Source organism: Vipera berus (genome assembly GCF_964194415.1).
Source record: "Vipera berus genome assembly, chromosome: 3".
Lineage (NCBI taxonomy): Eukaryota > Metazoa > Chordata > Lepidosauria > Squamata > Viperidae > Vipera > Vipera berus.
In genome coordinates, this window is record NC_138204.1 from 23,033,524 (window position 1) to 23,058,107 (window position 24,584).

Here is a 24,584-nt window from a genome sequence, read left to right on the forward strand (position 1 = left end):
TTACCTGTCTTGCAAGCCTTGAGGTGCTTGTTCCATGGAGACTATGCTGTCAGGCCATACATTTGGCTGGTTAGGTGGTCCTGGATGTGCATAAGGACTCCCTCCCATTCCTACATTATTCTCATTTGTCCCTAAAAAAAAAAGAAAGAAAATCCACGGTTGTTTCATTTGCAGGAGCAACAAATCTTGAACAGTAATGTAACCATATTTTAAAAGTAGTAGTATACCGTGTGCACAATTATTAGGCAAGTGGGTATTTTGACCATATCATTGTCATCAGGGCTTTTTTTCTCATAGAACGCTCAGAACGGAGTTCCGGCACCTTTTTTGGATGGAACCTTGTAGGGTAGGCAAGGCGGGTTGTATGACATGTGTGAGTTCCGGCACCTTTTTCTTTTACAAAAAAAGCACTGGTCATACATATTTTCCACTTCCAAGCTACATAATGCTTAGTGGATATAAGCATATAAGTATATCAGGTAATATGTATTTGTATAATAAGGGAGGGTGTGGCCTAAGAAGATCAACACCCTATATTAAAGGGTGCATAATTATTAAGCAGCTTCTTTTCCTCAGGCAAAATGGGCCAAAAAAGAGGTTTAACGGAGCTGAAAAGTCAAACATTGTAAAAAGTCTTTCAGAGGGATGCAGCACACTTGAAATTGCTAAGATATTGGGGCACGATCACAGAACCACCAAATGTTTTGTTTTGTTAACAGGGTCGTAAGAAACGTGTTGAGAAAAAAAATGCACATTAACTGCCAAAGATCTGAGAAGAATCAAACATGAAGCTACCAGGAACCCATTATCCTCCAGTGCTGTCATATTCCAGAATTGCAACCTACCTGGAGTGCCCAGAAGTACAAGGTGTCAGTGCTGAGAGAGATGGCCAAGGTAAACTTGACCATCATTGAACAAGACACATAAGTTGAAACGGCAAGACTGGGCCAAGAAATATCTGAAGACAGATTTTTCAAAGGTTTTATGGACTGATAAGATGATCAGACGGATGGGCCCATGGCTGGATCAGTAACGGGCACAGAGCTCCATTTCGACTCAGATTCCAGCAAGGTGGAGGTGGGGTACTGGTATGAGCTGGTATTATTAAAGATGAGCTAGTTGGACCTTTGGGGGCTGAAAATGGACTCAAAATCAACTCCCAAACCTACTGCCAGTTTTTAGAAGACATTTTCTTCAAGCAGTGGTACAGGAAAACGTCTGCATCTTTTAAGAAGACCATGATTTTTATGCAGGACAATGCTCCATTGCATGCATCGAAGTACTCCACAGCATGGCTAGCCAGTAAAGGCCTTAAAGATGAAAAAATAATGACATGAACCCCTTCCTCACCTGACCTAAACCCTACTGAAAACTTGTGGGCCCTTCTTAAACAGGAGATTTATGGTGAAGGGAGACAGTACACCTCTCTGAACAGTGTCTAGGAGGCTGTGGTTGCTGCTGCACAAAACACTGATCGTCAAAAGATCAAGAAACTGAGAGACTCCATGAATGGAAGGCTTATGACTGTTACTGAAAACAAGTGCGGCTATAATGGTCACTGATTTTTTAAAAAAAAATGTTAGAAAAGTTTATTTCTATATTTTGAACTGTTTGTTTATTATTCTCACTTTAACAGATGCAAATAAATGAATGAGATGGGCAAATTTTCATTTAGTTGCATAATAATTCTGCACACTAATAGTTGATAGATAATTGTGCACACATAGATATTCTCCTAAGAAAGTCAAAACCTCACTTTTACTTTTTTAAATATTCAGGTTTGAGGTTTATTAACATTTTGGATTGACCAAGAGCATTGCAGTTGTTCAATAAGAAAATTAATCCTCCAAAATACAACTTGCCTAATAGTTGTGCACACAGTGTAGTTACTAATAAATAATTGAAGTTATATTCCTTTGAACATGGACAGTACAATATTGATTATGGCAGCATGTTTCATGAAGAAATTGATTTAGATATGAATCATAACAAGTCTCAAAGTTTGATCCAAACAGAAATGAGTAATAATGTCCAGAGTAAAGTACAAAAATATGCAAGTGCCAATGAATAGCTGGGAAAAATATGGAAGGGAGAGTGGGACTTAAGGTTGTGCCCAAGATCTGAAATACTAAGGGTTCAGTAAATAATAATTGTAATAACTCACTCATATGGATCATTTCCTGTTGGAGCATTGATCTGGTGCCAGGCATACTATTTGACCTCATGGGCAAGCCAGGCATGGATCCTCCCATGGAAGACCGAGCAAGAGAAGAACTGCAGTCTGACCCAGCCCTTGCCATTGAACCAGAAGCTGTAGGCTCCATCCTGTTCAGTTTTGAATTTTGTAGACTCCAATCACTTGCTGAATGCTGATTCACTGAGATGTTTCTGTTACATAACCCTGGAAGAATTGATATATTTAAAGCATTTTACTTTCATTACTGAAAAATACGGAATACAATTCACTTTGTTAAAGTAGGCATTTCTGCTCCTCCTCATATTCAGATTATAATTCTAGGCCAGAACTGAAAGTACTGTATATATTAAGGTATTTTCTTCCATCCTGGTATATATGGGAACTACAATTTACTGAAAATTTACCGATTTGGAAAAGACTACACAAGGGCTTTTCTGCCTCTGGATTCCAACTGTATTCACAACATATTAAAGTCAAGAAACTATTGTATAGGAGCATTTTTTGAGGTATGCAGCAATTTCCACCAGAAGAGCTAAACTTTTTAACGTGGGGATGTAACATGTGAACTTATATGGAATCCATCTTTCAGATTTTCTGTTCGCTTTTTTATCCACTCTACACTTATGCATCAAATATTTTAGGCTCTAAAGTACAGAACAGTCACGTCAATCATTTGTGGTTTCAAGTTTCAAAATTTGCAAACCAAACCAACCTACTGTTTACAATACTTGTTTGTTGAAGGATAGCAAATCATCTTTTGATCACACAGATACAGATTATTAAAATTTTGGAATACTGATTCAGGTAAAGACGGGAATTACAAACAAACCCATATTGGCTCCAAAATTTTCTTGACTTTCAATCATTCGTGGTCTCTCAGCCATCATATTTTGCTTCTGTAACATGGAATATGAACTGGCATTTCTCACTGATGAGACAGAATCCACCGATATAGGATTATCTAAAGATATGGCTCTGTTGAAAGGTGGGCGGATGGTCTGCCTAGACAGGGGACTTCTGACACCTATTGAAAAATTAAAATAGAATTGTAAATGCATCATCTGTAAAAATATTGTCTGAATGTGTATTCAGTTATTATTAAAGAAAGTATTAAAGAAATATAGTAAAATGCTCAAGAAGATCTTATATTCCAGTGTGAAATTAAATTAATACAATATTTCTCCTTCTCTGTGCACTTTCAACTCTATAAGGGTCAGGAAAATACAATACAATATAAAAAAGGTAAAAACTTAACATTAAAAATGAACTACTATACTGATTTCACTGATTTATAAACATAAACTATTTTGTGAAATAAAATCAGTGCGCAAATAATTCCTTACCTATTAATGTATTTCCTTGACACAGAGGTAGCTTATTCCCCATACTAACTCCATTTGTAGGTACAGGATTATGGCAAAAATCTGAACTATTTAGATCACCCAAAATTGCATCTAAATTATCCACCAAATTGCCATTTATCTGCAAAACAACATTTTAAATAATTTAGGTTTTAAAATTTCTAGAACAAATTTTATAAGCTAGTATGGACTCAAAACATATGCCTCCAAGACTTAAAACAACAAAAACAAATGGACTAAATAAAATAAACACAGAGTATGTTTTTGTCTAGGAAGAATAAAAACAACTATTCTGTAACCTTATACACATAACCCATTTAAAGGATAACTCAGGAAAAAAAGAAACAGTAATTGCTTAGTTCATCATTTCATTTATTTAGCCTAATGGAATCATTTTAAAATATTTATTAAAATATTCAAACTTTTAAAATATTAACCACTAAGTTCTTTAAATCTTATAACTTAAAAGAGTTGTTCCAGAATAACTCCTACAGGAAGGAATGCCTCTTCAGAATTGGCCTCACCTGGAACTAGCCATGTAAAATCTAAAAACAAAGAAATTTGCTATTATATAACTGAGTTAAGAACTAAAGCTGAACAATGTAAGACAACTCCCTCTGGAGTTTTACTTGTCCATGGACTGTCAAAATTTTTAACAAGACACTGCTTATCAAATAAGTTTGTGGAATGAAACTAAGAGTAAAGAATTTTTTAACAGAAATTCTGCTTAACACTTGAATACTCATACTCTACCTCTTCTGTGGGTTCTGTTTTTATTTTCATCTCCTTTTCATTACTTGATGTAGGTATGGCTGAACTACAACACTGTCCCATCTTGGTATCCACAGTTTCAATTTTAGGTTTAACGTCTTTCAAAAGCGGCTCTTTTCCATCATCCTTATCAAGCAAGTATCTAAGCAGAGCATGATTCTCTTTCTTTTTAGGACTCATTTGTTCCTGTTTCACTACTTCTCCACAGGAAACTGTGTTAGTATCATGAAATGGATCTTTACCAGTAGCTTCAGCTGTGATTTTTGCTACTTCGGCTGGAGAATTACCATTTCGTAGCAACTTATGTAAAATCTTATGCTTCTCTTGCATATTTGATGAAGAAACTCCTCCAGATGTAGAAGATGAAACACCAGATGAAGGACTTGTAGCATTGTTAGAAGATTCTTTGCAGCTGGAATCCAAGGGTGAATTTGAAAGTGTTGAATGTCCTCTCTCCTCTGAGGAACAGGTTAGCAATTGAAGAAGTTTTTTATGTCCTTTGCTTTCAGCTGGTCCCCTCTGATCAGCACCTTCAAGGCTCTCCTCTTTGCTATCTTTATTACTATTTGAGTCCCTGGTGTTTGACTGGCACATAGAGCTCTCCACTTGATTCTGCTCACAAAATATGCCAGGAGGGCTTTTTGACTCCTGACTTCCCATTTTGCTTTGCGCAGGAACATTCATATTTGGAGAACTGTCCAGTTTAGGACCTGGTGAAGAAAGGGTGGATAGGAGAGTTGTTCCAACTCCCTCACTAATGGCCTGAAGAGCGCTAAGTGAGCTGCTTGAAAAGTTGTTGCTGCTTGAATTGCTGACCGGTCCCATTGGAGAGTGTACACCTATAAAAAAAGTTCATACTTTAATAAACTATTTCATAGTTTATAGTTCATAAATACTTGAACTACAGGAAAAAAGGAAAACAATGCAGAACTGTTTTCCTTGCAAGGTTTCTCACAAGAGAATAATGATATAATTAATTTGAGTAAACTCAGTCTAGGTTTATGTTTCAATACATTACAGTAAATATTTTTAAAGACTGGGTTATAAATAAAAATGAAAAAGTAATACTCTGTAGATAAATGGGTATCTTACATTGAAATGAAATATTACTTAGAAAGCCACCTTTACCTGGTACAGGAGAAAACTGGTGTGAATTCACTTTTGGACTCCCACGATTCCTAGGCGATATCATTATATTTGGTTGACTGGCATTCAAGCCTGGGCTGCCATGTGGTGGACTGCTGATATTTAATCCATAATTATTTTGGTAAGGAAAAGACTGCATTCCTTGCCCAGAGGTCATTGATCCCATATTTCCTGGACCCCCATACCTAGCACCACTCATCTGCCCCATCATGTTAGGATCTCCCATGCCATAGTTTCTGTTTTGAAGAGGTACATTTTGCCCAGGTATCATATTCATAACACCTCCACATGAATTGGTGCTCATAGCTGTAGAAGCTCTTATGTTCTGTCCCACGGTATTAGGATTTGGTCGATACCCATTTTGTTCTCTGAAAAGTTGAACAAAGGGATACAATAAAATCAGACTCCAAATCCACTTTTCAATTTTGTTACAGTACACACAGAAGAAAAATATACATGCGAACAATGTAATTCAATATCTCAACATTAATAAAAGAAAAAAGGAAAGAAAAAAGGTTTGGAAAAATATGGCATAACTCCCCCAAAATCACCAAGCTTCTTTCCTGTCCTTCTTAAAAATGAAAATTGATTACATATTGATAATCATTACAATATTTGGGTGGAGTGGGGTCTGATGTGATCAGAATGATCCTGCCTGCAGGGGAAAGGTTGTTATGGTTAGTAGTTACTACTTGGTGCCGAAGATAATGGATTGTTTTTCAGCATTATTTATTGTTTAATCTGTTTAATTTAAAAAATTGTTAAGGAAGTATAACAGGAAAGGACAAATACACTGGTATTAATTCAATAAAAGACTAATTGCAACTAATAAATCATTAATATGATTAATTTTTTAAATGGAAAAAGATCTACCGCCCTCCTGTTAGACTTACTTGCCAGTCTGCTTGCCTGGATTCTAACCTCTTCCCATGTCACAGTCATGTGAAGTTTCATCTTATGAACCATGTACTCCTCAGATCACAACAGCAGCCAGGACGACCAGGATCGCCCTCACTAAGCAATGCAGGCATATGACCTCATGTTTTATGACTGCATCACTTAGTGATGGAAATTCTGGTCCCAATTGCTATTGTTATCCAAGAACTATCTGTAACCTATTTAAATGCTTTGGTGGTGTCTGTCTAAGTCCAAAAACTAAGAAATGATTAGAAAGCCTTCTAAGCAGTTTCCTCCTATTGTTCCTCATCTATAGACAGAAATGTTACCAAAGTAAAGCAACTACTTGCATCATCTGGGAGCTATTAAGGAATTGTCTTCATCACCCTTTTCCCCCACACAAATCCTAAACTACACTGTGTCACTTCAATTAGTTCCATTAAAAACAAACCCTGATTATATTCTATGCCACAAATGACATATTATCCAAGCCAGCAATTTCAGGAAGTTCTGTTTTCAGAAAATGGTTAAGGAAGAAAATAAACACCTTTTCTTCTTCATTCCTGTCCTCTTGAGATTAGCTCAACTGAGCCTCAGATACTGCAGAAGCTCCAACATTTATGCCCACTGAAATAACACATAGGACTACCATTTTATTATCTTTAAGCAAAACCATAACAAAAAATAATTCCTTTGGAAGGTAATAAGTAACATTACTTATTTCGCCATGGAGCGAACCTACTTTCCATAAATTCAGCTGCTAATTCTTTTAATCACAAGATATGAACAAACTCAGTTGTTTACCTATCCATTTGGTGAACTAGCTACTAGGTTACAGCCAAAGCTATAACTCAGGGATAGAAATTTTCAATAAAAATCACCTGCATAATGAGTAATCATGAGCTGTACTCTGAAATAAGATACCATCTCATTTTTTTGTCATTCAGACAATATGTTAAAAAGAAACAGTGAATTCTCTAGCACGACTTATTTGATCATCTTGTTTTCCTGTCCTGGCTTACAAAACAGAAAACCAGTCTTACTCCATGAAAACCATCATCTGAATCTGAAATAGTTATTAGGCTATACAAACATGTCACATAGCAATGTTAATATCTCAACTTTTGCTCAAATAAACATTTAACACAAGTTTATACTTTGGAAATCCTAAAATATAATTGCAATTTTACCGTTGAAGAAAGTGGGTAGAGATAAAACCATGTCGGTCATTGGTAACTGGATTTCGGAATAATTTACTTTTTGTTTGTGCTGTCACTATTGTTCCATCAGCTAAAGAGAACCGGTAGAGTGGAGTTTCAGCAATGCCTTGCATGTAAGCTGTTAAGAAAAACAGATTTTTATTAAAAGAGCACCTTCCTGTTTGTATTTCATGTTACAGAAACAGTGGCTTGCAAAGTAAGATAGATACCGTATTTATCGGCGTATAACACGCACCGGCGTATAACACGCACCTCATTTTAAAAAGGAAATTTCAGGAAAAAAACTTAAATTTCAAATAAATAACTTTAAAGCAAAATAAGGGTAGCTTATATCGGCGTATAACACGCACACATCATTTGCCCCCTATTTTCAGGAAGAAAAAGTGCGTGTTATACGCCGATAAATACGGTATTTTAAAAGATCAAGTTTGGTGTCTACAAAGTTGTGCTTAAAATGCATACACATGAAAGACAACAACAACAAAAATCTATATAGCTTGTGTGTGTGAATTTGTACGTTGTGGGAAATGTCAAAAAGTAACAGAGCTAATTCTGTTTTGCCCAGGTTTCACTGTAATAATCATTACCTGCAGAAATATAGCCTCTCAATTGGAAGGCTCAGGATTTTATTAAAGCAAGCAGGAACTATTTGCATATGCCATCTCCCAGCAACCATTTTATGAACACAAAGCATCATGATACAGCAATGGGGAAATTCAGTGGCAGCAAGACAGCAAGTAAGATCTAAAAGAGTGTCTTAAGCTTGTCATCCCCTTAAGAATGGAAGAAAGGCTTATTTCTCTATCATACATGACATAATTAGACATCAGTTGATACTTATTTTTTTATGAAAATACCTGATCCATTTAGAACATCCAAGACAACAATTCACTGTATTTGTTTCAAATTGGCCCTAAAAATAAATATCCCCGTTTTTAAAATTAACCCCTCAACAGCTTTGAAATTCCAGATTTTACCTTCCTGATAGTGCCGCTTGTTTGACCAGGGCTGACCTTCATTTTGGCATAAAAATCTCTGAATGCATCGGCGGATTGTATCTTCAAATCCCGGTCTCATAGACCTTAAAGAATTTGTATCTATGTTAACAAGTTTACCTGCCAAATAGAAAAAGAAACTATTGGAAATTACCTTGATATATTTATACTTAATTAGCTGAAAGTTGTGTGAGCAGAATTTATAGAAATAATATGCATTGCAATGTTATTAAAAAACAAAAGCATGGAACCTTAATTGAATAAAATACTGGAAACAAGTTGAGAATATCAACCAAATAAAAATTATTCATACTTTAATCTAAAAGAATGGAGGGACGTTGCAGTTCTGGGGAAAAGATAATTTAGGAGCAATATAGAACACAGTCATCTCTGAATGGGCCTTAGGTGAACTAGTTCATATAACCAGACAGACAGTTCATTCAAGGTTTGAAACAATTTCAGTTCAGCCAGAAAACAATAGGCAAATGCTGCAAACTATTGGCACTACAAGAAAAATATTCTGAAATATTAATTGGCTTGTAGGCTCCAACCTTGTGCAGAATGCAGCAGTGCGAACAGTTAATGGTGCCAGTTAGTTGGCACATATAAAACCATTGCTCTGTGATATGCATTGGTTACCAGTTTGCTTCTGGGTGCAATTCAAGATGCTGTAGTCACCTTTAAAGACTTATATGATCTGGGCCAGGTTACTTATATGACCGTCTCATCATCTCATCGTTGTCTCAATGTAATCCAGCAGGAGGTGCATTCTGGGTACTGTTGGGCGAGTGGTGTGTGCTTAGCAGGGCCTTGAAAAAGTGCCTTTTCTGCCATCATACCTGTCCTCTGAAACATCATCTTTTGTAAGATTAGGCTGGCCCCCACCTTCATCGTTGCTTTAGTTTTTTTGGCAAAATTTCAGAAGTGATTTACCATTGCCTCTTTCCTAGACTTAAGGGACTGACTGGCCCAATGCCACCCAACTAGCTTTGTGCCTAAGATAGGACTAAAATGCACACAATTTCCTGTTTTCTAACTTGATGGCCAAACCACTACACCAAGACAGCTCTCACTTTATTTTTATTTTATCTTATTTTAGCAATTGCACTTTTTATTTATTTTAAATTGTGTGACACCCAGACTTGTGTATGTCAGATGGACAACCATATAAATTGAATGAATTCATAAATAAATAATATGCTTGAGGGCAATTAGTAACATAAACCATGTTATTCCTATAGTTTGCATTAAACAATATATTTGATGGGTTTTTCAAGTAGAATTCTCACCTGAAAGATCATGCCTAGTAACAAAGCTCTCTGTGTTTGGGGAAAATACTCTCTCTATTGTAGAGATACGACGCGCGACACATATCATACAGGACTGCAAATCTGCAATAAAAAATATTTTATGGCATACTTAAAATTATGTAAAATTGGTAGCATTTAGCCATTCAATGTGCAAGATATGCTGCAGTATAAATGAATGGAATACATTTAAATAAATGGATGATTTGCCATTACCTTCCCCTTCTTCTAGCATAGCTCTTGGTTGTGATAAAGCAAAACACTGCATGGTTTCAAATCTTTGATGTGATTCCTGACTGCTCCCTATATCTTCTAGAAGTTCATTTAATGGTTTCACCATCATGCGACAATTAAATGTATGACTTTTCTGTCTCGGTGCTTCGTTGGTCCAAGAAACTCCATTCACTTAAAAAAAAAATTCTCATTAAATTGGTAGAAAACAAATGATGACTTTAATTCTGTATTTATCCAGCTACATTGGCTATTTAGAACAGAGGAGCTTAGGGTTAGAGCATCCTATTGCATGTAACATTTATGTACTGCCAAGAGTTATCCACAAAAGGAAAAAACCTAACTTAATGCATGGGATATCATATATCAGGCAGGCAAAAACCAAAATCGGTTATAAATCTATTAAGATTTATCTATTAAAGGGTGGAAAAAGGTAGAGGACTCTTCTAATATCAACCATCAGTATTTGCAACGTGAACTTATTTATTTATATCTCACTTTTATAATTTTTACAAGTAACTCAAGGCTGCGAACATATCCAACACACTTTCCTCATCCTATTTCCCCACAACAATAATCCTGTGTGGTGAGTTGGGTTGAGAGAAAACCTAACTCTAATAGAACTAATAATATTGGCCACAACTGACTTTGCATCTTTTCATACTTAATATTTTGTTATGATTAACATCATAATAAACATCAAATTTACTTAAAACATTTTGATGGGGTAATAGACATCTATTACAAAAAATTAACAAATTTTGTTTGATATTATGTTCACTGAAGTTTGGTAAAAATGGAAGTCAGTATTTTAACAGAATCCAAACAATAGTATATTTTAAATAAACTGAACAGCAATACTTCAATTTTTATTAACAGAGAATAGTGTGTGTTTACTTACTGCATATATACTTTGTTTTTTCTATAACAGCTCAAGGCATTTTACATGAAGGAATTCCCAAATTTTAACTTCACAACAACCCTGTGAGGTGGGCTGAGAAAATGTATATATGTGGGATAACCATTTAAATTACATACCGGTAACTTCTTTTTCAAGAAGTTACAAAGACCCAAGCATAATTTGGCTAAATACTGAATTTTGCTGGAAAATGTTGATATTAAGGTACAATGTGAATGAAAGTTTGAAGACATACTTTAAAGTTAATGCTATAGTTTAAAGTTAAATATAAAAGTTTTTTTTTTAAGGAAAGGTCAATTTTTCACATTTGACATACCAAGTGATTATGAAAAGCTTTCTTACCTGCAGATTTGGGTAAATTTTTAAGAAAATCTTTTCGATCTTCCTCATGTAAGATACTGTAAACACTTGTATTAACCAGGTCCTCTTGTTTATATTGCAAATACTGAGTGACATTTTCAGATACAAATACAATGTTTCCATCCCTATTTACTACAAATAAGAAGCCATCTAATGCCTAGAAATAAAGTTATGGAAAGCTAGTATTAAGACATTTAAATACACATATATATTAACAGTTATTATGTACTGAAATAAACATCAATGTTGCTGAAGATGTTACCTAGTTTGGTAATGAAGCATCAGCAAGAAAATAACTAAGCTCAGAAGAGCACAAAGTACCCCACAGTTCACCCACAAGCTACAAATATTCTCTTCTATCAGTATTTTATAATCCTATAATTAGCAACACAACATCTATTGTATTCATTTATAATCCTATATTTCCATTATGTCTATACACAGCATATGCCTCCTAGTTGATAGGTTGTGGGCAAAATTATATTGGCTTACAACATAGTCTCTAGATTCTAGCTTGGATAGATTAGCAGCAACATCCTTGGAATAAAACTGGACTTCCATTATTCTTGAATGATGCTGGCCAAAATGTGCCAAAATAGATCAGTATTTGTCTTTATTTTTATCAGGAATGCTGCACTCTGGCATGAAAATGATTAGTCTATATCTTCTTTCTCTTTGTAATGTATTTTGAAAACATGACATGAAAGCCTTGATTAATATCAAAGGGATAATGGGCAGCACAGGTCAGTATCTCTGGACCAGTCCAACCCATACAGAAGGCTGTACTATGCGGTGTAAAAGAAATAAACCTAAAAGGGCAGGGAATTAATGCATTAAAGAAAAAAATAGATAGGTTTCATATCTGTGAAACTAAGAAAAAAAGAAAAGAATGGAACTGAGTGGAATAGTCTGATCCTGTGGTGTGAATATCTATAGGGAAGTGAATGCATAGGTTTAATTATGAATAAAAGAATGAAAAGGTACATCATGAAGTATCCATAAGTTATCATGGATGCTTATGACAGCTAAAATCCATAGATTGATAAAGATTGTATGTTACACTCCAGTGAATAGTGACAATGGGAAACTGGAGATGAGATTGGAGGAAAAATTGTGTAGCATTCTGAATGAATGTGATACAGGAGACTGGGTCATACATAGAGAATGAATGAGGATCAACATACATAAAGGAACAGCAAATGCTTTGAGATATATGGGATGATTCAGGATGTCATGGATGGATGGAGTTGATGAGGTCTCCATAAAGAAGATGATGAAAAGTTTAAAGGAAAAAGGGCTATATATAAGGCAGTATATGGATGTGCTGAAAGGAACAATGTCTATAAAAACAAAAAAAAAAGAATGAAGACATACAGGTCATCCACGACTTGCAAATGTCATTGAACCCAGAATTGCACAATGAATTACCACAGTTAAGTGAATGCGCTGGTCATTAAGCAAATCTGTTGTCTACTACAGGTGGATTTTTTTTTACCAGAAATTGGAAGTAAACACCGGTTTTCAGCAAAAAAAAAAAAAAGTAATACATCTTGGTCGTGTGAAACCACAGCGGCTGTCAGAATTTTGAATCAAGGTCATAAGTAGTCTTGGGGAGTTCTATTGTAATTTGTACAGTTGCTAAGCGACCAGTTAGGTTCAGATCCATCTATATAATAAATTGTTTACTGATAAATTAATTTTAACTATATCTATTCTTTTTCTCAACATATACTTTTCATTTAAATGAAATAAAGGGAGGTTGGCAGCTCAAAAATGCAAAAAAATTAATACACAAATTAAATATATCTTTGCTTTAATATGTGTTGCATAATCCAATCTGGATTGGTCATTAGGATCAGAGGTTTAGTCTTCTGAGCTTTTGGACTTGTTCTGGAGCCAATGCTCAGGGAACCTCTCTCCCAACAGATTATGTGCTTTGGACTATACTATGCATAATATTTATGTGGTGCCTGGCTGTGTGTGGCTTTTAGTTGTTGATTAGGCTGCTGATGGCCAGTTATTAAGCAAATTATTATCAGAAGCAATGCCCAACTCAATGCCTCATTTCCAAACTTGATGTCCTCCAATACATTCCGGAAAAGTGGACCAAACATATATCATGTAGACATCTCACTAGAAAAAGGGTACATTACAGGTAATTCCCCCAGGTACAAACGTTTATTTAGCGAGTTTTCAGAAAAACGAATTAATTCAGAAAGGGTACTTACCGTATATACTTGAGTATAAGCCGAATTTTTCAGCCCACTTTTTGGGCTGAAAAATTCCACTTCGGCTTATACTCCAGTCAACAAAAAAAACTTACCGAGGACTTGTGCGCGGCCAAGGCTTTGGTGCTTCCGGGATCGCGCGCACCTCTCCCAAGCCACCGCCGTCCGAGACCTGCCGAAGTTTGGGGAGGTTTGGGGAGGTGCGCGCGCACCTCCCCAAACCTCCCCAAACGTCGGCAGGTCTCCGTTCCTCCGTGCCCTGCCTGCCTGCTTCTTTCCGCAGCGGAAAGAAGCAGGCAGGCAGGGCGCGGAGGAACGGAGACCTGCCGACGTTTGGGGAGGTTTGGGCGCCTCCCCAAACCTCCCCAAACGTCGGCAGGTCTCCGTTCCTCCTGCCGACGTTTGGGGAGGTTTGGGCGCCTCCCCAAACCTCCCCAAACGTCGGCAGGTCTCCGTTCCTCCTGCCGACGTTTGGGGAGGTTTGGGCGCCTCCCCAAACCTCCCCAGGTCTCCGTTCCTCCGCGCAGACCTGCCGACGTTTGGGGAGGTTTGGGCGCCTCCCCAAACCTCCCCAAACGTCGGCAGGTCTCCGTTCCTCCTGCCGACGTTTGGGGAGGTTTGGGCACCTCCCCAAACCTCCCCAGGTCTCCGTTCCTCCGCGCAGACCTGCCGACGTTTGGGGAGGTTTGGGCGCCTCCCCAAACCTCCCCAAACGTCGCGCAGACCTGCCGACATTTGGGGAGGCGCCAAACCTCCCCAAACGTCGGCAGGAGGAACGGAGACCTGCGCCCAAACCTCCCCAAACGTCGGCAGGTCTGCGCGGAGGAACGGAGACCTGCCGACGTTTGGGGAGGTTTGGGGAGGCGCCCAAACCTCCCCAAACGTCGGCAGGTCTCCGTTCCTCCGCGCCCTGCCTGCCTGCTTCTTTCCGCAGCGGAAAGAAGCAGGCAGGCAGGGCGCGGAGGTCCGGAGACCTGCCGACGTTTGGGGAGGTTTGGGGAGGTGCGCGCGCACCTCCCCAAACCTCCCCAAACTTCGGCAGGTCTCCGGACGGCGGCGGCTTGGGAGAGGTGCGCGCGATCCTGGAAGCACCGAAGCCTCGGCCGCGCGCAAGTCCTCGGTAAGCTCCGGGCGGTCACTTGCTTCGCGTCTCCTGAGGGAAGGGGGGGCGACTGGAGCGGTCATGTTTCCTCGCCTGCTGGGCGCCGCGATTTGCCCGGGGAACGCGCGGGCCCCGAATGGCAGCGTGGAGCGAGGAAGCGGACAGCCAGGGCTTCCCCGAGAGCCGCGGCCACACAGGGTATTCCTGTGTATTCAGGCTTGCAAAATGGCGGATCGAGCCTCTGCTGGCGGCAGAGGCTTGCAGAGCGCGGATCCAGCCTCCACCGGCGGCGGAGGCTTGCAGAGCGCGGATCGGCTTATACTCGAGTCAACAACTTTTCCCAGTTTTTGGGGGTGAAATTGGGGGTCTCGGCTTATACTCGAGTCGGCTTATACTCAAGTATATACGGTACATTAGAAATTAAAATTGTGATCAAAAAGAGGCCTCTGTAGCCATGTGGCTTGGATTAAGGCTCTGCTGCAACGGCTGCCATTTTTAAGTCTCTGACTTGCCCGGGCCGTTCAGGCCTATGAAAAACTGTAAGGTTTTGGGGGTGATTTTTTGGTCCCTGGTCACATGGCCAAACAAGAGCCAATCAGGGGCCAGTTTGTTTTTGCTTTTGCTTTTGCTGAGTGGGCTGGAGTGCTACTGTAAGTATTTTAAAATAATTTTTTGTTACTCTATAGTGCTTGCAACGAACAGTTTGCAAGCACTTTGGGAACTGCTCTGCTTTTTAAGTACTGTACTTTGCAAGCTATTGTGCTTGCAAACTATTCAGCTTTTATTTTGCAGATTAGCATATATTACTGTAGTTTGTAGGTTTTAAATTTAAACTGCCTTCAGAAGTTGTGGGTGCCCCATCACTGGAAGCTTTTAAGAAGAGAGTAGATAGGCATTTATCAGAAATATTGTTCTCTCCTATGAGAACAGTGGGTTAGACTAAATGACCTCAAGGTCCATTCCATTTCGGTTACTATTGCAAGCAGAGAGTTCTGCAAATCCCTCCCCCATCTCCCTCTGAGTGCCTGGCTGGAGACTCGAGCTGGCTAGCAGTGGTTGTTTTTTAAAAAATAACTTTAATGGCTGCAAGCCCTGCTTGGAGGCAATTTAGTTCCTGAACCCGGCACCAGAAACAGCTGATGGGCGGCTGGTGAGAAACCCTCCCAGTTCAGTTAACATGGCAGCTATTGGACGAAATAGTAAGTCAGATCTTTGTTCATTTAACAGCCCATTTGATTTAATTCATGCATTTGATATAAAAAATATATAAAATTGAGTCTGATTCATTTGATGAGTTCTTTGACTTATGATCCTAATGGCCAGGCTCCATTAGGTTCGTACCTTGAGGACTACCTGTACTCATTTTCTGGGAATGGAGAAAGAATCTGAATTTTCACAGGTTTTGAACTGTAAAAATATTGAGAGCTGATAGAATCTTCTGAACATAGCTATTTAATAACTACAAATATAGTAACAAACATAGAACTTTCTGCTGTGCTAACGACTCCACAGAATTAAGCTATTCTAACAATATTAACACTAACTAGCCTATATACTTGCCTGTAGGAGGAGTGGTCCCAGTGAATCTTTATCAATAACACCCTGTCCGGTTGAAGATACATCTGCCTTCTGAACATCATCATCACTAGATGCTGTTTTTCCTGAAATTAAAAAGCAAGTCTTGAAAAAGGTAATACTGTATATGTAAGCTTGCCACTGAATATATACAGATTTAACTGTTAATATTTATTATTAAAATGCTTAAAGATATTTAATGAGAATTTAAACTGCTGAAAAAAACAGTACCGAAACATATACAATATTAATCTTTATTCCATACTAAAGGAGAAAAGCTTCTTTGGAGATACAGAAAATATAAATGCAGCTTAACAATGACATTGTTTGATAATGAAATAAAAGATAATGGAGTCCCTGTGGATTTTATTCTGCTAGTCGTTATCGATTATAAGGGATGGTGCTCCCTTATAATTTCAAGACCATTGAGTCAGCACTGCCTAAAGACATTTCTGTGGTCATGTGGCCAGCATGATATCATGGAGCGTTACCTTCCTACCAAAGTAGTACTATTTATCTACTTGCATTTGCAAGCTTTCGAACTGCTAGCTTGGTAGGAGTGGGGAAAGATGGGAGCTCATTCCTCTTGTGGTGCTCAGGTTTGAACCTGGACTGCTGGCTTTCCAGCCAACAAGCCCAGCATCCTAATTGCTGAACCACCACACCGCCCTTGATAATAAAGACTGGAGAAGTATTTAAATGAGAAAAAACAATCCAGAATTGTGTTATGAAAGCTTGAAGTCTACATATTTCCTCCATGATCTTTTTTATATTCTTTACTTTCTCTATCACAACAATAAAATGATTGTGGAAAAGATTTAAATTGTTCCTTCCAGCTCTTGATTCTATGGCAGTATGACTTGGCTCTTCTATCATACATGCTAGTCCATGTATGATATGCCATACACTAAATAAATAAATAAACAAACAAACAAACAAATAAAATGACTTGGATGTAACCAATCTGTTATTTTACTGATTCTTAACACAATGTAATAAATGTAAATTTATTATTCATTTGGTAAAACGTTAGTCAATCCTTCAATTATTTTATTTGCAGCATCCATGTTGTTAATGTTAGTTTAAGCAGTCAAATTTTTAACAGAAAATAAAATGTATCTCTTGTTTTAAAGCTAAAATCAGATTCATACCTACTGAAACATGACTTTTAGATAAAAGGGACTTTCTATATAGATTAAGAATCAGTCTTGCCTTGTTCCTTTATCTGACGTATCTGTCGAACTGTTTCCTTTAAAATTGCACATTTATCTGGCTTGACATTGAAATGATCAATGTCACTCAAATTAGCAGATATCAGTTCAGCCAATTCTTCAATATATTTACTTTCCTGCTCACGTCGCCGCTTCTCTCCACTACATACGAGACTTAAAAGAGAAAAAGATACAGAGGTTTTTATGAAGTTAAGGCTTCTGGTCATACGATTTCCTTTTATAAAATGTATTAACCAAACTGCTAAATTAAAAGTGGTTTTGATTTTTATTATCCTGGCCAAAGTATACACATAGTATAAATACATTAAATAACTTCAACTCAGTAAGTCACATCTAATCCTTTGGGAATGATAACACCCTCTTCCCCACTATGGCCACACTGATATTTCCCAGCTGGGTGTCAAGAGGCTGAATGCTACAGTTTTTTTGAGGAAAACTTATTTCTGAGTAGGAACTTACAACGTTTTTCAAGGTTGAATAAAAAATCAATACAGGAATGCAAATGATGGAGGGAGAGGAGAGGAGGGGAGAGGAGAGGAAAGGAGATCTGCTACTGGCTTTTCTCAACTCTCAGTTTGCTTCAACTGTCTACTATATAATCCTTGATTACCCTTGAAGAATCAAGTCCTTGACAGAAAAATGACTGCCTGGTCCTACTCTATTGAATTAAACAACATGGACCTGATTTAAATACTTAATAATCTGTTCCTCCTCCTAAATAATTTATTTCTTGCAATAGTATGGGTTTACCTCATTTTAATCCTTTAAGTATGCTATCAACTAAACTCTAAATATTAACTCAATTTTAAATTCTGAAATTACCACACATTTTTGTAAATGTTCTATAGCAGGGGTGTCAAACTCAATTTCATTGAGGGCCGCATCAGCATTGCGGTTGCCCTCAAGGGGCCGGGTGGGTATGGCCAGGGTGGGCGTGGCCTGCTGGGTGGGCATGGCTAGAGTGCGTATGCCCTACTGGGTGGGCGTGGCCAGCTCTACATCGTTCGCATCAAGGGTGCTTATGGGGGCCTGGGCAGGAGTGGGACAGATCTGAGGGTCTCTGGCAGGAGGAGGGTCTCTGGGCCGGGGCCAAGGCAGTGGGAGCCGTTCTCTCCCTGTTTCCAGGATGGCTTCGCGGGCCACAAAAAACCACTTCGCGGGCCGGATCTGGCCCCCGGGCCTTGTGTTTGACATGTCTGTTCTATAGTCACAATATTTAAAAAACATGGAAATACTTTACCCTGATCCTGTGATATCACACGGTTTGCGTTTTCTTGAGTCACTGTTCATACTGTCCAAGATGTTCTCTCCTAATCCACTCATTCTGATCATGCATCAGCAGCTGAAGGAATACAGTAATCACGTTTAAAATTTTGCTTAAGAAGAAAAGGTAAACCATTCAAAAAAACATTCCAGAATGACATGATTGTGAACAACTAATGATCATGTACTTTAATGGCTTTCAGTTTATTCATCCACTGATGTTTTAAAACTCAACTTTAAAACTCAAAGAAGTCAGTGAGATTTTCAAACTTCAATGTTATCAATGTGCTATGGTACACATTTGTTTGACTGCTGAACTCTTAAATAGGTGTGTAGGTCCAGTTTTCATTTAAACAGTATAGACAATCTGAAACCAAATTGGTAAAATGAAGCGCAGCAGTTCATTGGGAAACTGACCTATATGCCCATGAACAGGCAAGCATTTCTGAATGGAATCCACCTGGATTTCTGCTATTTGGAAAAGAACACCTGATTTATTTCACTCATATTTCAAATATTTTAGTTGCAAACATAGATAGAATACAGAATAGCAAGTTGGAAAGGATCCTGGAGGTCTTCTAGTCCAAACCCCTGCTCAAGGAGAAGACCCTATATCAGTGATGGCAAACCTTTTAGAAACCGAGTGCCCAAACTGCAAGCCAAAACCCACTTATGTATCGTCGGGTGCCGGGTGGGCGTGGCCCATTGGCTGGGTGTGGCCCATTGAGTGGGCATGGCTGCAGTGGTAACAGGAGACTGGGTGGGACTAAAAAGTTCCATCAGTCAATTCCAACTTTGCGACATCTTTTTTTGATTGATTGAACCTTTTTTTGCACACGGCGGCGGAGGCCTAAAGCGAAAAGGTTTTATAAAACCCAGCTGAAGGCCTAGGACTGGTGTGACAGCGCGTGTGCTCATAGAGAGGGCTCTGCGTGCCACCTGTGGCACACGTGCCATAGGTTCGCCACCACGGCCCTATATCATTCCCGAGAAATGTTGTCGAAACTCTTTCTAAATACCTCCAGTGATGGAACATCGACAACTTCTGTAAGCAAACTATTCCTCAGATTTATTGTGGATAATTATGTGTGGCATTTCTTGCTGACATTTTTCTTTGCAATGTTATATAAAGTTGTTCTAATAAATTAGGTTTAAAAATAATTGATGCACACAACCATCAGGATTTTTTTTAAGAAAAACAAATTGTGAGTCCCATTCATGCCACTAGATGGCAGATCAACATTAAAGAACTAGACAACTGCCATTTAAAATGATTGAAAACCACTAAAGGGCAGGTTTTTCAATGAAAAGGCAAAATTAAGTATCTTGCTCATGCAAAAAAACACATGTTGGCTGTATTAGAGCATCAGCTTACGCTTTTTATGTGGCCAGTTATGTCTCATATGCATGACTTTTTATAACAAAACTCAAATCTTGAAGCAGAAGTTCAGATGGCAGTATTTGTTTCTCACAAAACTCCATTTCTAAAGAGGCACATATTTTTATAGCACTAAACACTGTCAGGGAGAGACAGGAAGTACCAAAAAAAACCAAGATAAAGGGGCTTAGAAAAGCTCAGGAAATATGAAGACAAATAAATACATCAAAAACCCACAAGCATTTTACTACGGCGAATAAACTGCCCCAATATCTTTTTTAAAAAGTCACATTTTGTATACCATTTCTCTAAACATGAAACAATATTAGCACTATAATGAGCTCCTAAACAAAAAGCTTTTTCAGCTTGGACAACAATAACTTTCTCAGAAGGAAAATGTACAGTGAATATTGCCTTTGAAAATTATATGGTTCAATTGTTAATAACAGAAAATTAGTCCATCTCCTCTATATTATACTAAGCTTTTTTCTCTTTCTTTGAAATATACTTAAAGGAGGAGAACATTTAAATAAAAGTTAGTAACTCCGATTCTACCTGTTTCTCATAGTAATTGTTAAGTCTGAAATAAAAAACATCTTACAAGAAACCAGACCACTGTACAATAGATACCTTTAAATAAAAGAAAGCTGACAGTCTTACCCTAGCAACAGTGCTGTCCCATCTTATATCATTTTCCTTTTTTTTGCAATGTAATGTAATTATGCCATCAGTTTGCCTAAGACCCTATGCTGAAAATGTTTAATGACATTAACTCCTTTGTGCTGCAAGATACTGTCACTACAATGCCAATTAGCCAAAGCGTTATTAATGCAAAAAAAAATTCATTAAAAAATACTACAATAAAGTTAGCTTACAGAAATACGGATATGATTCCTTCATTTTTTTTTCCTGCATGTGTTTGGAATTGTCATGACTTTTAACTAGGTAAAACAGTGCATCATATGACAACCATTTTTAATCAAAGTATCTCAAATTGGCTAACTTACAGAACATGCCCAAAATCCAGGTGCCATGGATAGGTTTTAACTGCTTAAGTGCTACTGGTTGCTGCTAGACTGGTCTTCATTTTCAACATTCCCTGACAGTTTCCCAGCCAGTCTTGCAATCCCTCATTCTCTGCCCCCCCCCTCCAGCAGCCATTTATCTGCAGGAAGGGAAGGGAAGGGAAGGGAAGATTTCTGGTGCTCCCTGCCAACTTCCCACAAGGAATGGGGAAGCTTTTTTTGCCCACCCATGGTCATTCTGTTTCTTTGTATAGGTTAAAAAAAATCTTAAACAATAACCCAATGAAGTATGGGTTATCCAGATTTTTAAAAATAAAGTTTGCATAATTTTAGTATTTCATGGAAATATGAAAGCACCATTCTCATTTATTCCAGATTTCAAACTATTTCATTAAACAAAAGGTCTCTTTAGAATAATTCCAGCATTCTAGTTCTCATATGTATATCTCAGGTAACATTATGGATCTCAGCAGACAAATCAATTTTGGGTCTACCCAGAAATCTACTGTGCATCTTTCAATAAGAAAGAGCAGTGTGGAGCTGCTTACCACTTTAAATGTTCTTTCCTGTGCTTTAGAATGACAGAATTTCTGGAAATAAAAACATTACTGATATAAAAAAGAACTTTTTGAATTTAAAGCAAAGATTTTGATTCATTAGATTACAAAAGAGAATGGTTAAAGATTTATTTATTCATTTATTCAATTTGTAGAGCCACCCATCTCAAACCAGGGAGTTTTTCTGTGGTCGATTCAGATGAAATGAGAATTACTCTTCTTGAAAAATGTGACAACATCATAGCACTCTGATGCAGCGACAGCATGGCATTCAAAAAGTTCAGTTCAGCTAAGAAAAAAAGCTGCAGAAATACCGTATTTTCCGGCGTATAAGACGACCCGGCGTATAACACGACCCCCCAACTTTTGAGAAGATTTTCATGGGTTAAAAAGTCGTCTTATACGCCGGAAAATACGGTACTGATTTTCATGTTTTTTCCCCCAAACTTGTGATCTCTTTAATAGACTGGTGAAATATAAAACCATTGTGTAATTTAAGAAAGTTGCAATTTTACAGAAACATGTTCTTTCACATGAAAAAGATTTCTGCAAAAAATGGATTGATCGAGTACCGTATATATTATTAGTAGAGGTAGTCCTTGACTTAAAACAGTTCATTTAGTTACCGTTCACAGTTACAACAATACTGAAAAAGGTGACTTAGGATCATTTTTCACACTTGTTGCAGTATCACCATGGTCATGTGATCAAAATTCAGATCCTTGGCAACTGACTCATATTTATGACCTGATCATTTTTTTGCAACCTTCTGAAAAGCAAAGTCAATGTGGAATCCAAATTCACTTAACAACCATATTACTAATTTAACAACTACAGTGATTCACTGCAGATAGTCGAGGACTATCTTTATAAGAGAAAATATAATTTCTTATTATTAACTGATGTGCATGGCATCTTTCAATAAAAGGTACTTTGAAAAATGCATTTTTCTCGCAGTACTCTTCACTGATGATATTCCAAACACAAATGAGTTCGGTATCAGTCCCTGTGATTTAAGGGTTCGCACATAACTCTTGTTTCTGGAATAGTTTCCAGAAGAGGCACAAGACTGAGGCAATATTTCTAGTTCTTCTTGCTCCATGTGATTCTGTGGACTTATTTGCAGTATATCACTGTCTCACTCAAATGGTACACAATGACTGCATACACTGTTGAGAGACTTCAAGTTCTCAATTTAAGCTTTAAAATAATCTTTAGAACGGTGTTGAAGATACCGCTTCAGTATTTACGTCTAATCTTAATATTTAATCCCCAATCAAAGGCAGCACATAATAAAAATAGACCAGAATGCAGAATAAAAAGAGGCCAGGGCAAAAAGGTAGTTCTTAATTTCTATGATTATTTAAAGCTGATGCATTTGGAATACCGTATTTTCTGGCGTATAAGACGACTGGGCGTATAAGACGACCCCCTACATTTCCTGTTAAATTATAGGGTTTGGGCTATACTCGCCGTATAAGACTACCCCTCTTCCAACGCACACCAAATAAAAATTAAAAAACATCAGATTTGATTTTAATATGGTAATTTTAATTCAAATGCTTATGACATGCAGGTGCTTAGCAGGAAAACTGTCACTTATAAACATAAGGCTGTCATCAAACATGTAAACATAAAACAGTGCAAGTGGATTAAACTATAATAATAACAATAACAATAAAATAATAATAATAATAATAATAATAATAATAATAATAAGAAGAAGAAGAAGAAGAAGAAGAAGAAGAAGAAGAAGAAGAAGAAGAAGAAGAAGAAGAAGAAGAAGAAGAAGAAGAAGAAGAAGAAGAAGAAGAAGAAGAAGAAGAAGAAGAAGAAGTTGGAGGGGACCTTGGAGGTCATCTAGTCCAACCCCCTGCTAAGGCAGGAAACCCTATACCATTTCAGACAAATGGCTGTCCAGTCTCTTCTTAAAAACGTCCAGTGTTGGAGCATTCACCACTTCTGGAGGCAGGTTGTTCCACTGGTTAATTGCTCTAACTGTCAGGAAGTTTCTCCTTAGTTCTAGGTTGCTTCTCTCCTTGACTAGTTTCCATCCATTGCTTCTTGTCCTGCTTTCAGGTGCTTTGTAGAATAGCTTGGATCCCTCTGCTTTGTGGCAGCCCCTGAGATATTGGGTCACTGTTATCATGTCACCCCTCACCCTTCTCTTCGTTAAACTACACATACCCAATTCCAGCAACCGTTCCCTATTTTCCTAATTCAGTTTTTCACTTTTCCTAATTCACTCTAAAGCTTTCCCTGCGCACAGCCTTACGTAAAACCAGCTGCCTGTAATTAGTGCAGGTTCGCATCCCACCAGGCTCAAGGTTGACTCAGCTTTCCATCCTTCCAAGGTAGGTAAAATGAGGACCCAGATTGTTGGGGGCAATAAGCTGACTTTGTAATAATGCTGCTTGGGGGGGGGTGAAAGCCCTAATAAAGAGGCATATACACAGAATGAAGGCTATTGCTAAGCACATTGATTTGTGCTTTAAATTGTAAGCCACCCTGAGTCTTCGGAGAAGGGCAGGATATAAATGGGATTTTTTTAAAAAAGACCAAATGGGAGATCAGCTCCAGGTTTTCCAGCCAGCCAGCCCAGTTCCTGAGTCAAATGTGTCCTTAGAGCTAAGCTGCTGCTCTGGCTGCTGCCTTCCCCACCTGCCTTTCAAGTTGGGATATACTACAGCTGCTCTTCAACTTTAGAAAGAAAGACGCCCAGACCCCAGCCTGTAAAAAATCACAGACTGCAGCTTCTTCTCCAATTGGTCACGCTTTCACTGCGCAGACTAAATGGGAGATCCGCTCCAGGTTTTCCAG

At 38.1% G+C, this 24,584-nt stretch overlaps 1 protein-coding gene across 9 annotated transcripts in view; it reads right to left on the minus strand.

The window, feature by feature from the left end:
• Positions 1 to 24,584, minus strand: part of NCOA3 (nuclear receptor coactivator 3) — a 110,446-nt gene that overhangs the window by 12,617 nt on the left and 73,245 nt on the right. For 8 of the 9 annotated variants that reach the window (XR_014026208.1, XM_081326046.1, XM_081326045.1 and 5 more), the window contains 14 exons: positions 18,782 to 18,883; positions 17,522 to 17,694; positions 16,295 to 16,395; positions 11,387 to 11,561; positions 10,111 to 10,299; positions 9,877 to 9,978; positions 8,570 to 8,707; positions 7,563 to 7,710; positions 5,458 to 5,843; positions 4,312 to 5,168; positions 3,541 to 3,679; positions 3,027 to 3,221; positions 2,165 to 2,401; positions 5 to 131 (listed from right to left, as the gene is read on the minus strand). Coding sequence is in view for 8 of the 9 variants with exons in the window: in XM_081326046.1 (XP_081182172.1) it covers positions 5 to 131; positions 2,165 to 2,401; positions 3,027 to 3,221; positions 3,541 to 3,679; positions 4,312 to 5,168; positions 5,458 to 5,843; positions 7,563 to 7,710; positions 8,570 to 8,707; positions 9,877 to 9,978; positions 10,111 to 10,299; positions 11,387 to 11,561; positions 16,295 to 16,395; positions 17,522 to 17,694; positions 18,782 to 18,873 (3,059 nt within the window). In the remaining variant the exon portion in view is untranslated. Of the gene's footprint in view, positions 1 to 4; positions 132 to 2,164; positions 2,402 to 3,026; positions 3,222 to 3,540; positions 3,680 to 4,311; positions 5,169 to 5,457; positions 5,844 to 7,562; positions 7,711 to 8,569; positions 8,708 to 9,876; positions 9,979 to 10,110; positions 10,300 to 11,386; positions 11,562 to 16,294; positions 16,396 to 17,521; positions 17,695 to 18,781; positions 18,884 to 19,221; positions 19,396 to 24,584 lie in introns of those variants that run through there. The other variant, XM_081326043.1, reaches the window with a different exon arrangement.